This window comes from Sapajus apella, unplaced genomic scaffold, assembly GCF_009761245.1.
Source record: "Sapajus apella isolate SASKATOON/1434 unplaced genomic scaffold, GSC_monkey_1.0 scaffold128, whole genome shotgun sequence".
In the NCBI taxonomy this organism is placed as follows: Eukaryota; Metazoa; Chordata; class Mammalia; order Primates; family Cebidae; genus Sapajus; species Sapajus apella.
This window is the reverse complement of record NW_022437068.1, coordinates 1,496,582-1,511,107: the sequence shown is the minus strand read 5'-3', so window position 1 is coordinate 1,511,107 and position 14,526 is coordinate 1,496,582. Positions and strand designations below refer to the sequence as shown.

General features: G+C 37.7%; 1 protein-coding gene across 4 annotated transcripts in view; it reads right to left on the bottom strand.

The window, feature by feature from the left end:
- The window catches only part of PPARG (peroxisome proliferator activated receptor gamma), a 142,013-nt gene that overhangs the window by 52,201 nt on the left and 75,286 nt on the right, over nt 1-14,526 (bottom strand). For all 4 annotated transcript variants that reach the window (XM_032262262.1, XM_032262264.1, XM_032262261.1 and 1 more), the window contains 2 exons: nt 1,603-1,830; nt 59-228 (listed from right to left, as the gene is read on the bottom strand). In XM_032262262.1, coding sequence (XP_032118153.1) covers nt 59-228; nt 1,603-1,822 — 390 coding nt within the window. In that variant the 5' untranslated portion in view covers nt 1,823-1,830. The remainder of the gene's footprint in view (nt 1-58; nt 229-1,602; nt 1,831-14,526) is intronic.

Genomic DNA, 14,526 nt, shown 5'->3' with positions numbered 1-14,526 from the left:
AATGAAATAATAAGGTTTCAACAATTTCTTTGAAGAAAGATTTTTTTAAAAAAACTACCTTGCATCCTTCACAAGCATGAACTCCATAGTGGAACCCAGAAGCTTTATCTCCACAGACACGACATTCGATTGCCATGAGGGAGTTGGAAGCCTCTTCATGAGGCTTACTGTAGAGCTGAGTCTTCTCAGAATAATAAGGTGGAGATGCAGGTTCCACTTTGATTGCACCTGTGTATGGAAACGTGAGAGGATAATTATCCCATGAAAACAGTCCTAAAAAGGCAAAAGGGCAAGCCACCATAGCATACCTTCATGCCGTATTTGTATTGTTTCAATATAAAAGCACAATGGGACATGAAAAAAACACTAGAGTTAAGGCAAGAAAAAGAAGGCTGTGTAATCACAGGCAAGTTACAACATCTCTAAGCCTCACCTGTAAGTATAAAATGGGAATGGGAATTAAGTCTGTGGTTCTATGACCCCCAGTACCCTGCAATACTACAGCTCTAACAGACAACATAGAGGCTTTGAGACAAGGAAGCTTATTTTGCTAGCAAATGTTCTGTCTTTGGTATTCATCACAATATTAAATTATACATTTTATTTAAATATTAAATTTTAGAAGCACTTTAGAACAACGCTTACAAAAGAACCACAAAAGGAACACTGCTGTGAATGCCTTGCTTCAAGGTGCATGAAAATTAAGAGCCCAGGTTACCATCAGTGTTCAGTCAAAAGATGTGGTTTGTGAAATAATCTTTGACAGAAGATGGGGGAACTTAATGGAAGTAAGGCCTACCTTTTACTAGTTAGGCCCATGGCTATTAAATTTCCATATTAGGCTCTAACTAAAAACCACACAGATAAATATAACCAAGCATATTATTTATCTTAAAAACCACCAGAAATACAGGAAGTTCTTACTTATTGTCAAGTAATGGTTGCCAGTTACATAGTGATGGCTTTGGAAAACCAGCATGTCAGCCCACACATGATAAAAATCAAGGAAACAGCATTACAGAAATACATTTTATCTCAAAAAGTGCAGTTCTTGTTTTCCTTGCGTCTGATGTTTTGATGTTAATTTAGTTAATGGCATGAAAATTTATCAATAGACTACAATGTTAAGACAAATTTGTGCTCAAAAGTAGGTTTCAGTATAAAATTCTGAAAGGACAGATTAGAAAAAAATGTACTGTAGTAGCAGTAATTTAGTGAAGATAAGTTATATAATATAAGGTGACCTGGAACTGTTACTTATTAACTTACAAGGGCCCAAAGAATTCAAAGTGTGGATGATGGACTCTTAGCTAGAGATACAAATGGCAGTGTAATCAGGGTAGAAAATGTTCCTAAGAAGGAAGTAAGCAAGAAAGGAAAGAAGAGAGGAAGGATAGAGTGCGGGAAAGGCAAGATTGACCTGGGGCCAACTTCCTTTCTGGCATTTCATAGATACCTAATGTTTCATGGATAAATGGGTGAATAAATCAATGATGAATGCCTTCTCTATTAGAGTTCTAGTCTCTGGAGTATTACAGGGTTACTGAGAGATTAGTCCAATTCCAGTCTTAGGAGTCTGAAAAATGAAAATAAACATCATACTTTGGTACTCTTGAAGTTTCAGGTCATACTTATAATCTGCAACCATCGGATCTGCTCTTGTGAATGGAATGTCTTCATAGTGTGGAGTAGAAATGCTGGAGAAGTCAACAGTAGTGAAGGGCTTGATGTCAAAGGAGTGGGAGTGGTCGTCCATTACGGAGAGATCCACAGAGCTGATCCCAAAGTTGGTGGGCCAGAATGGCATCTCTGTGTCAACCATGGTAATTTCTGAAAGGAAAAATAGACCAGTCGTGAAGTTAAGTCCTGGAGAACAGAGCAATCTCACAGAGTTTCAGAAAGGGAAATGAAAGAGTCTTTGGCGAAGACTCTTTCTAGGCTCTTAAAACAAGAGAAAAGAACATAACCATCTTCTCAGTGCTGTCCAAGCTGTTTTATGATAGGAAGGAAGTCATCCTTTACCCAGGTATCATAGTAGAGAATCCTGAAACAGTGCAGACACATATAGTATATCCATATAAATGTCTTGCTAACAGTTCTGCTCTCATTATCTTCTACAGAAGGTCATCAGTTGAATCTGTTAATTACTGCTGTTATTTATTTAAAAATTTTCCAGCTTTATTGAAGTATAATAGACACAAATTTTTAAACTTAAGGCACACAGGCCAGGCACTGTGGCCCACTTGTAATCCCAGCACTTTAGGAGGCCAAGGAAGGAGTATCACCTGAGGTCAGGAGTTTGAGACCAGCGAAACCTTGTCTTTACTAAAAATAGAAAAATTGGCTGGGTGTGGTGGCACGTGCCTATAATCTCAGCCACTTGGGAGGCTGAGGCAGGAGAATGGCTTGAACCCAGGAGGTGGAGGTTGCAGTGAGCCAAGATCACACCACTGCACTCCAGCCCAGGCAAGAGAGCAATGCTCCATCTCAAAAACAAAGCAAAATAAAACAAAACAAAACAACAAGGTATACAATGTAATGTTTTAATTTATGTATTTACTGTGAAACGATTACCATCATCAAGCTAATGAACATATTCATCATTTCACAGTTACCTTTTTAAGTATGAATATGTGTAGTGAGAGCACTTAAGATCTACTGTCTTGGCAAATTTCAAATATACCATACAGCATCACTAACTATAGTCACCACGCTGAAGGTGACCTACACTTAGGTCTCCAGAACTCACCCTGCATAACTGAAACTCTGGCTGACATCTCCCCATGCAATCACTCTCAAGCCCCTGGCAACCACCATTTTACTCTCTGCTTTCATGAGTTTGACTTTTTTAGATTCCATGCCTAAGTGAGATCATGTGGTATTTGTCCTTCTGTGTCAAATACCACGCAGTTTACTTCTCTTAGCACAATGTCCTCTAGGTTCATCTCTGTTGTCACAAATGACAGGATTTCCTTCTTTTATTAAGATTGAATAATATTCTATTGTGTGTGTGTGTACATATGTATCTGTATGTGTATATATGTATATATACTATATATACACATATATATTCTGTGTTTTCAAAAATCCATTCACCATGACACTTAAGTTGATTTCACATCTTGGCTATTGAGAATAATGCTGCAGTAGACATGGGAGAGCAGATAGCTCTTCAACATACTGATTCCATTTCACTTGGATATATATCCAAAAGTGTAGGATTGCTGCATCATATGGTAGTTCTATTTTTAATTTTTTGAGACAGTCCATTCTGTTTTCCATAATGACTCTATCAATTTACATTCCCACCAACAGTATACAAAGGCTCCCTCTTATTCACATCCTTGCCAACACTTCTTATCTTTTGTGTTTTTGATAACAGCCATTCTAACGGGTGTGAGATGATATCTCACTGTGGTTTTGATTTGCATTTCCCTGATCATTAGTGATGGTGGGTACCTTTTCATGTATCTGTTAGCCACTTGTATGCCTTCTTTCTAGAAATGGATATTCAGGTCCTTTATTATTTTTTAACTGGGTTATGTTTTCTTGCAATCAAGTTCATTGAGTTTCTTATATATTTAAGAATATTAACGCCATATCAGATGTATGATTTGCAAATATTTTCCCTATGCTGTAGGCTGTCTTTTTCACTTTGTTAATTATTTCCTTTGCTGTGAAGAAGTTTCTAGTTTGATGCAATCTGTTAATGATTGTTTTTAAAGTGTGCACAGGGGTCCAGCACAATTTTGCTCTCTTGAAAGTAGACGCCCAAAATAGTTTTCTCTTTAGGATGAAATTTTTGCTATTCTATTTGTATTTATAATGCCTTTGTGTAACAGAAAAGTTGGCAAGTTAAATTTAGGTAAATCAACTTCTTTTAATTCTTTAATTAAATCCTAAAATAATTTTATTCTTAAAGTAAAACAAAAATAAAATTTTAAAGAAAAATTACTCAATTATTACTTCTGTATTATGAAAAATTGCTCAAATAATTATCTTTTCTGTGGATGCACCTTTTCTTAAAGAGGAGAAAGTTTGCCCCATATTGAAAATAGAAAGGTTAGAGAGATATGCGGAAACATTTGGTCATACCTGCGAGTAACAAAATCAGACCTAGCCCAGCATTAATTTTAAACCACCCCCAAACAAAAACAAAACAAAACAGAGAAACAAGAAAACACGTAAAAGACAAAAGAAAAATACTTATATGGATTCTAAAGCCACAGAATAGTGAGTTTCATGAATCATCTGCCCAAGATCACGTATACCACATGCATTTTCTTTTAAACATGATTTATTGTCACAGTAAGTGCAACAAAACTCTTTTGGTGCTAAGTACTTCATGTGAACTTGTGAGCCACCGAGTGAGTAGACTGGAAATCTTTCTGCAATAGGTACCTGGACTCTGTTTACCTGAAACCAGTTCGTTATTCAAAGTGGTGCCAAAAAAGCAGTCACAAATATTTTAAATGTTAACTCTGTGGTCAAAAACACCAGTGGAGAGCTGTGTTAATTCAGGACTGATCACACTGGAGACAGAGATGAGCTGTTCAACAAAGAGGGCTCCTCAAATCACAGGGGTATCTTTCTTGTTTGCAATCATATCACCACTGGCTAACAAAGGACTTGACTCATAGTAGGTGCTCATTAAATATTTATTAAATACTAAATACATTGATGACTTAATGAGATGGCTGTGAAGTTTTAGCAGAAGGAGCAGGGAAGGTGGGAAGCAAACTGGTATTGATCAAGCACTTACCATATGCCTGGTACTGCCTACCTTTTCTTCTGCATAATCTGAAATATTATTCCCACTTCAAAGATAAGCAAGCTAGGACCAAAGAAGTAAAGTGACTTGCCCAAGGTTCTCTAGCTAGGAAGTAGGAAATTCAAACTCAAGACTGACCCTGAAACCCTCTTCTGTATATACAGAATTCTCTTGATTCTCTCACTGATGAAAAAGGCTTATGGAGGAGGGGCCACTCTCCTCTGTGTATCTGTGAATGGGCCTCTTGCTTTTCCTTTTTCTTTCCTTTTATTTATTTATCATTTTTTGGAGCTATTTTATTTTAATGCCCTCACTTTAATATCACTTGCTTTTTCTTAGCAAGCGGATTGCTAAGAAATTCACTCCAAAGCAAACTTTTATATGAGATTGAAGATATCAGCTGTGATCTTCACAAGATAAAATGCCTTGAAAATAAAACGAGAGTAGTTCTGTGAATGTGCATCTGTGGTTTCAAGAGGCCTAATTAGGCACCGTATGGGTTCACGTGTCTATCTACTTAAATAAGTATCCAAACAACCTTAAGTTATCTGTGTTTCAGTGTCAACACTGCACACCAAAAAGGGGAATGTGCACTGGTGATAGTTAAAGGTCATTCTAGGTCTCAATGACATCAAGAAAAAAGTCTGCTCCTAAAGACAGGGCACCCATCCAACTGTGTCTTCTGTTGCAAAATTCATCCAAATCTGTCTAACCCAAGTCATTCCATTTTCTTTGTCTATCTCATTGGTAGGCTTAATTTTCATTTCTGTATCTACTTTTCTTAGTATAACTTATTTTCATATTAAACTATATTTCCCTTGCCTACATTGTCAATATCCACAAAGGTGGGTTTATTACCTATTTCTCACTATGCTATTGCAAAGTTTTCTGCATACAGAATAAAGGCTGATGAAGTGAGTTAAAGATAGTGGATATGTTCTGTATAAATACTGGGAAATGAAAATAAGGATGCAAAAATATCTGGAGTGTGAGAGAAATTCGTTGCTCATGATTTTATTGGTTTAATTTTTCTTTGTTTCATTTTTAACATACAACTTCAATGACTTCCTATCAAACAAAGCCATGCTTCTTTCTTTCTTTTCTCTCCAGCACTCTCTCTCTCTTTTAAACAGCATCTCACTAAGTTGCCCAGGCTGGTCTCAAACTCCTGGGCTCAAGTGATCCTCCTGGCTCAGCCTCCCAAACTGCTGGGAATATAGGCGTGAGCCACTGTGCCCAGCCAAAGCCATGCTACTTAATACAAGAATCATATATCTAGGGGTTATGTATTATATTGTGGAAATTTGGGGGAACATTTTTAATGTCAAAATACCCATCTATGTGTTAAGTAATAGGATGAAAAGTTCGTGTAATTTTTAAAGATATTACATGAAATTCCTAGAAAACTTTGTACTTGTAGTATATCTCATGGCTAAAAGGATGCTGTTTTTTGTTTTGTTTCTCACAGTAGCCTTTATTTTTGTTAGAGCAGTTTTAGGTTTACGTAAAAATTGAGCAGAAAGTACACAGCTCTCATAATGGTCCTTACCCAGCCTCTTGTCCCCTCTCTATAAAACATGGTTTTCCCCAATTACTAACACTTTGCACAGTGTAGTATACTTGCTACAACTCATGAACCAATACTGACACATTATTACTAACTAAAGTCCACAGTTTACATTAGGGTTCACTCTTTGTATTGTATAGTCCTATGGAATTTTTTGTTTGTTTGTTTGTTTTGGTGGAGTCTTGCTTTGTCACCCAGGCTGGAGTGCAGTGATGCAATCTTGGCTCACTGCAACCTTGGCCTCCCAGGTTCACATGATTCTCCTGCCTCAGCCTCCTTAGTAGCTGGGATTACAGGCATGTGCCACCACACCCAACTAATTTTTGTATTTTTAGTAGAGAAGGGGTTTCACTATGTTGGCCAGGGTGGTCTCGAACTCCTGACCTCAAGCGATCCACCTGCCTTGGCCTCCCAAAGTACTAGCATTACAGGTGTGAGCCACCACACCTGGCCGAGTTCTATGGGTTTTGACAAAGGGATAATATCATGCATTCGTTAGCGCATCACATGGAATAGTTTTACTGCCCCAAACATCCTCCATACTTCACCCTTCCTCCGCCCAGGAATAGTATGTTTTTGCTGTCCTCTACTAGTAAGGGCATACTGGTGGAAAAGCAGGAGAAACACTGGGCTTTTAGCCTGGCATTCAAGGCCCTCCATGTCTCAGCCCTAACTTATTTTTTCAGCCTTATTTCCACTGCTTATCACAGATCTCGCTCCCATTCTTGGCATATCTGGTGGCTGGGCATATCATACTATCTGCCCAGGTTAAATGTGCCCTGCCTTTTTTAGTCATGCAGGTTACCAAGGCTATTGTATCTTCTTCCTACCCCTCACCTCTTAATGCCACAAGCCTGCTTGTCTTTCAAAACCCAGTCCAAATGCTACTTTCTCCATGAAACCAACTATGAATCCTCCAACTTAAAAACACTCCATTCTCTGTGTTCCCACAGCACTTTGTACCTCCTCCTTCAACTTGGATATAATTATCTGGATAAATATCTCATCATTAGATTTCCAGTCTGGAGCAAAAGGACAGCATCTTATTCTTCTATTTTCCCATGTGCATATTCTATGCACAGTTGTTTTTTATCAAATTCTTGCCAACTGATGATCATATTTTATGCAGAAGAGTAAATTTTCACATTGCTACTAAAGATGGAAAAACAATGATACTTTCTCAACAGTTTAGTTTTGCTAATATTTAAGTTCCCTCCAAAAGATGTTATTCTTCAATATTATCAATAAAATACAATTTAGGCCATAACTTTTCCCCCTCAACAATGTATACTCAGTTTTTTCTCTTTTGCTGATTACAAGAGGAAGGTTAGGGTCCTAGATGGTTTTCTTATTTTTTTTTTAAGTGGAAAGGACAAAGTAAGAAAGAAAAACAGCTTGTTTCTTCATGTCTATGAAAACACTGCCCAAACACACTTTCCCCCTTCCCCCTGCCCTTCTCCCTTCCCTTTTTCTCTAGGACACCTTGACCTAAACAACATTATTCCATGGACCACAGTTACTGGGAGGCACAATGGTTCCCTAGACATTTTACTTTATTTTGACTTAGAGATAGGTCCAGAAAGCCTGCTTCTAATTTTGTCTCTAGAAAACATAAGCTACTGTTTCTGCCAAGCTGTAAGTTGAGGAGGTGTTTTTTGTTACTCCATGCAATTACCCATGAAAGAACAAATGAACAAAATATTTGCATGAACAACAGCCCTTCTCAGTAACAAGAACGTGTCTTAACTCCCCAGCTGGTGACACTGAGTTGTCTTGCATCAGAGGTATGTGTAGCCATCAATTTCACAACCTTCGGAGTGTTTCAAGCAGGCAAAAGTCTTTAGGCAGACCTTGTGAGCAAGGACATGGATGTGTGCCATTATCTTAGACCTTCAAACTGGGTTTTAAACGCTATTCTAGTAAATGAGCAGACTTTTCAGAATACTCAAAGGATGAATTATTTCAACAAAAATACAACCAATTTTGTGCAAAAATAAAGTAACTTCTTTAATCCAATAGGCATCATTATTTGGGAGTATGAAAGTGGGTTGGAAAAGACGCTAAATTATAAAATTGAACATCAGAACTATACGCTTTACCTTTGGGGTTTTATGTTGTCCCTTATGCAAAGAAAAGAAAAACTATAATTAGAATAGCTGGTAAAATGTTGCATCTCCTTCATATTTACTTAGCTAATATTAACAGGACACTAAATCTGTGCAAAGTACTGCACCAAATACTGTGCCTGGATTGTGTCATTTAATCCTCACAACCAGCCCAAGGAAGTAGGTGCACTTATAATTTACCTTGAAGACGGGAAAACTGAGGCATGGACCTGGAAGTAAGTGACTTGCCTAAAAGTAGTTACTAAGCAGTAGAACTGCCATTGAATCCAGATGGTCTGAAGCTCCACAGCCCACTCTAATGACTTTATACTGAATACTGGTTAGAAAAACATTATCTCTTCCTGATCTTCCAGTTCTGTATTCAACAATTATTTAACAGTTCCAACAAATCTTCACTGAACACCTATGATGTGCCACATAGGCGGGGGGGCAGGGGATGTACTATGAAGAGTAACTCTCAAATAAAAGCTTTATTAAATAAATGTGTTCAGCTAGGCAACAAGAGTATGTATACCTAAAAAGCCTTTCATAGGTCCTTTGTAGCTTTGTTGGAAATGACCTTAAAAGACAGTTAACCATTGATTTTTCAATCCCTTCTCATTTGTTTCAGGTTAATATCATGGTACTCATAACTGTGGTTCCCACTTGTTCATCCAGCTCCTCCTTACAGATTCATGCAGATCAGATCACTCTGCATTGTAAACTGACCTGGGAATTTACCAATTCCTCTCCCATCATGACAGCTGACATCCAGGGACAAGAATGATCCTGAAGCACTAGAGCAGAAAAGGCCGTTTTGAGATTATCTAAGTTCTCATTTGACAGATAAAGAAAATGAGGCAAAGTGACCTGTTCAGGGTTTCCTGGTGAGCTAGAAGCTGACTGGACGGGAGCCCAGCTTGGCTTCTCTTAGCCTGGCATTCTCAGTGATGCGTTATCAAGTTGTTACTATATGTAAATATGCTGAAAATGGGACTTTTAATCTTTGCCACTTTTCATAGATCTAGATTTATTTTTTGGGACTCTTTAGTTCATGTATATGAACGGCATTAAATTTATCAGAGAAAAAGTCTCTTGTAAGGAACCATTTCCTGGATGGCAAATTATCACAGAATAAAATGCAGAAGAACTAAATCTGTAACAGAATTTGTTTCTAACAAAAGTCATGAACTCTAATAAAAAGGTTTAGGAAATAGTCTTGAATAGTCTAATAAAGTAAGCATTATTTTGGTTCGTTTTTACATAGTACAGATAAACAAATTTTATTTGTTCGTTTGCTTTGTGCAGGTTGCTGTTCTGAACATCAATGGTGAAGAAGGATGGGCACAGTCCGCTGTCAGGTGTATGAGGTTCAAATCCAGCCCTATTGCTGGCAGTTCTGTGATCTCTTCATACCTAATCTCCATCTGTGGAATATTAATATTGCCTCCCTCCTAGAGTTGTTGTGAGGATTAAATTAGATCATATATGTAGAGCACTACCATAGGGCTGGATACTTAATAAGCTATCAATAAATATAATTAATATTAATAGTATAACGGTAATCTGTGTACACATTAGTCACCAGAGTACTACAGTCATATAAAAGGTGGGCTAAAAGCCTCCAACACTACCACTAGGGGACAGGAAGAGGAAGAAACGCCAGTAAAGCTCTATTGTTTAAACAGGACTACGCCTAAAACAGATGTCCTGTTTTAAAGGCCTCTGGAAAAGGAGAGTCTACAGCTCCTCTTGGTTACTCATTCCAATGCTTAATTGCTCTTTAGCAGCCAGGAAAGTCTATGTCTTATCTGGCATTTCCCCAACTGTGTAACACATATATTAATAATGTTCCTTTAAAAATAATTAAAAACAACAACAAAAAAATCTGGTGATAAAGTAAATTTAGGCAATGCTAGGTTAAGTGAGGTTAAATAGGTTTACTGCGAGAAATTCTTAAACTAATAGGCTAATGTTCATGAGAATATAGAAAAGGAGAGAAAAAAGCACAGTGTGCAATATTTATGGAGTTTAATATTTGATGGAATATAGTTTGAGAAATGATGATCTCACCTAGGTGAGAAGTTTGCAACTATCTCTTTTTCCTATTTTTAAAACATACAGTTATCATCCTCTGCACACTTGCCTTTTATCACATGTACTTCAAACGTATTCCTAAATTGTTCTTCAGTTTGTCTTTAACTTTAGAATGACTAAGACCAAGGATTTATGTTGGTAAAAACAATAACAAAACCCAAGAGAGAAAGGGTTTCTTAAACCACACAGAAAGGAACACTGTGAAGATTAATGCCCCTTCTATAGAGATGATCCTAAATACCTCCTGAAGGAAAAAAAAAAGTACCATAGAAAGGATTAGGAATCAGAATGACACTGAACTTCTCAACAGTAACACTGGAAGCTAGAAAATCAATAGAACAATGTTGCTAACATTCAGAAAAAAAAAATATATTTCCAACTTAGAATTTTACATTCAGTTAAATCATCCATACTTGATGATTTAACTGAGTCTAAAATTCTAAAGCAGTAAAGACATTTAACTGAGTGTAAAATTCCTGAAAGTAAAGATATTTTCAGAAAGATAAGGTGACCAGAAAAGTTACCTCCCATGTACTCTTTCCCAGGGTTCTCCACCAGAACCAAGGAAGGCAAAAGATGGGACCAGGAAACAAAGGATCTGAACATGGGAGAGAGGTGGAAGGAGGTCCCAGGCTACAGATGCAGAGCAGCCTATAGAAGATACATGAAGAAGAAGGCCAGGTGGGATCACCTGAGAAACCAGAATGCCTGATATGTTTGACCACTTTGAGAGGAGTTTTTATCACTTTATCAGAGAGTTTGAGGATGAATTAGTGATGAGTACATAGCAAGAAACCACAACAAAATGAGCAATGACTAAGTGAAAAAAAAAAATTAACTCCGGAAAAGTACATAGCTAAGCAGGACAGGAAACAGAATCATAGCACACTGCTTGGCTCAACCTTAAGTAGCACTTTCAGTTATTACAATGTAAGCACAGACAACTGATTTAACTCCAAATTACAAGTAACTGAATTGTGAAGATGGAGGGCAGGGAGAAGTGTGTGTTTTGGAAAAGGGAGTATTGTAGTAAAAGGACTAAATTATTATCTTACACAGTAAGAAGTCAATGGATAAGAACATAATTTAAAAAATAATAGTATTAGTATGTTATTATTATTATTATTTTATTTTGAGACAAGGTCTCTCTCTGTTGCCCAGGCTGGAGTGCTGTAATATGCGATCACAGCTCATTGCACAGCCAAACTCCTGGGCTCAAGCAATCCTCCAACTTCAGCCTCCCAAGTAGCTGGGCCCACAAGCCTGTACCACCACTGGTGGCCAATTTTTGTATTTTCTGTACACACGATGTTTCACCATGTTGCCCAGGCTGAGATCACATACTCCCGGGCTCAAATGACCTGCCCACCTTGGCTAACCAAAGTGCTGGGATTACAGGCATGAGCTACCACGCTTGGCCAATAGTGTATGTTATTCTAGAGATAAGAAGGTAAATGACAGAAGAAATATGTGAAAGAGTTGAAATCATTGCCTATGAGGAGTGAGATTTAGCTGTGGGACTGAGGATCTCTTCTTCACTGAAAGCTGTACACAATCTGGCTTTTAAAGCTATGTATAAGTGTAATTTGATAAAGGTAAAAATTAAGCTAAAATTAAATATCTTTTAATTGTAATATCCTTCCACGATTTTTCCTAACAGAGGGAGTAAGTCCATTCCTTGCATGTGTTGCCATCCTCTTAAAAGGAAGTATCATGCAATCATCTGTAAAATTGGAAAAAATTTTAATGTAGTTTCAAGTAAAATGAAAGAAAAATCAGAAAACAGTTTTGATACTGAGCAACAAATGGCTCTCCTTTTGACTCAAGCATTTAAAAAATAAATCCTACTAACTCACTTCTTTTCCTTCATGTATCCTGAGTTTTGTTTAGCAAAGCAGGAAAAGATTCTGGAACCCATCAGCAGAAATACAATTTAGTAACAATAGCTAACAAATTGTTAAGCACTTACTGTAAATAGTCCTATGTTGTAATATACAATTATTGTTACCACCTAACAGATTAAAAATATTAGACATAAAAAGGTTAAGTGACTTGCCCAATGTTAAATAGGTATTGAAGCTAGAGTTTACATTCTGTCATGATTTCTGTGAATACAGAATCTTTTATTATGGGCACTGTGAATTAAGAAAACGGTCAGAGGCCGGGCATGGTGGCTCATGCTTGTAATCTCAGTTCTTTGGGAGGCTGAGACGGGAGGATCACCAGAGGTCAGGAGTTTGAGACCAGCCTGGCCTACATGATGAAACCTTGTCTCTACTGAAAATACAAAAATTAGCCAGGTGTGGTGGTGCTGCCTGTAGTCACACTACTTGAGAGACTGAGGCAGGAGAATGAATCGCTTGAACCTGGGAGACAGAAGTTGCAGTGAGCCAAGATCATGTCAGTGCACCCCAGCCTGGGTGACAGAGCAAGATACCATCTCAAAAAAAAAAAAAAAAAAAGATTAGAAATGAATTCTTTGGTGCATCATTTGCTCTTCAATATAAACAAATGTATTTTCATTTTGTTGTCTACTTAGACTATATTAAAAACCAAATTCGATGTTTCTGTGGTTTGATTTCCCATTGATAGCTTTGAGATTGAAACATTCTAATATGTATATTTACATGCAAATTTCTTTATAATAAGCCAGAAGGTCTCACAGAAAATTTGCAAATTCAGATCAACAAAGGGTATTAGAAAGATCATGCTTTTTATTATTATATTTTATTTAAATTATTATTTTTTGAGGCAGAATTTTGCTCTGTCACCCAGGCTGGAGTGCAGTGGCACAATTATGGCTCACTGAAGCCTTGACCCCCTGCACTCAAGTGGTTCTCCTACTTCAGCCTCCCAAGTAGCTGAGACCACAGGGCATGCACCACCACATTCATCTAATTTTTTGATTTTTTTTTTTTTTTTGTAGAGACAAGGTCTCACTATGTTACCCAGGCTGGTCTCAAACTCCTGGGCTCAAGCAATCCTCCCTTCTCAGCCTCCCAAAGTCTTGGGATTACAGGCATGTGCCACTATGCTGGGCCCATGTTCATTTTAAAAAGCACATTTTCTCTTGCATGAGCCACGTCTTGTCTAGAAAGTTTGCTTATGCTAGTCCTGAGGTATCAGGACACGGAAAAGATTACAGGATTATACCCTCACCCATAGAACCATTTCTTCTGCTTCCTCAGCAAAAATTCATTATGGTCAAACTAGCTCAAGCTTTGTTCCTCTGCTAAAAGTACCTTCATGCATTTGTAAAGATAGATGTTAATTAGATGATAATCTAATTAGGAGTAAGAATATATCTGTAAAAGGTACATCTGATAAAGCAGTGGTTCCCAACCTCCAGGTCCGGACCAGTACCAGTCCATGGTGTGGGAGGAATCAGGGTCCACAGAAGGTAAACTGCTGATGAGCCTGAGCTCTACCTCCTTTCAGATCAGCGGTGGCAGATGCTCATAGCAGCACAAACCCTACTGTGAACCGTGTATGCAAGGGATCTAGGTTGCACCCTCCGTATGAGAATCTAATACCTGATGATCTGAGGTTGACCAGTTTCATCCCAAAACCATCCCTGCCCCACCCGAGTCCACGGAAAAATGGTCTTCGATGAAATTGGTCCCTGGTGCCAAAAAGGTTGGGGACCGCTGTAATCAAGGACTGTTATCTGAACTATACAAAGAACACTTAAAACTCAATAATAAGAAAGTGAACAACCCAATTTAAAAAATGAGCAAAAGATCTGACAAGACACTTCATCCAAGAAGATATACAGATGGCATGTGAACACGTGAAAAGATCTTAAACATCATATGCCATTAGAGTATTGCAAATTAAAACAATGAGATACCACTAAAAATAGAATGGCCAAAATCTAAAACACTAACACCACCAAATACTGCTGAGGATGTGGAGCAACAGAAACTCTGATTCATTGCTGATGAATGAATGGCATAGCCACTTTGGGAAACAGTGTGATCGTTTCT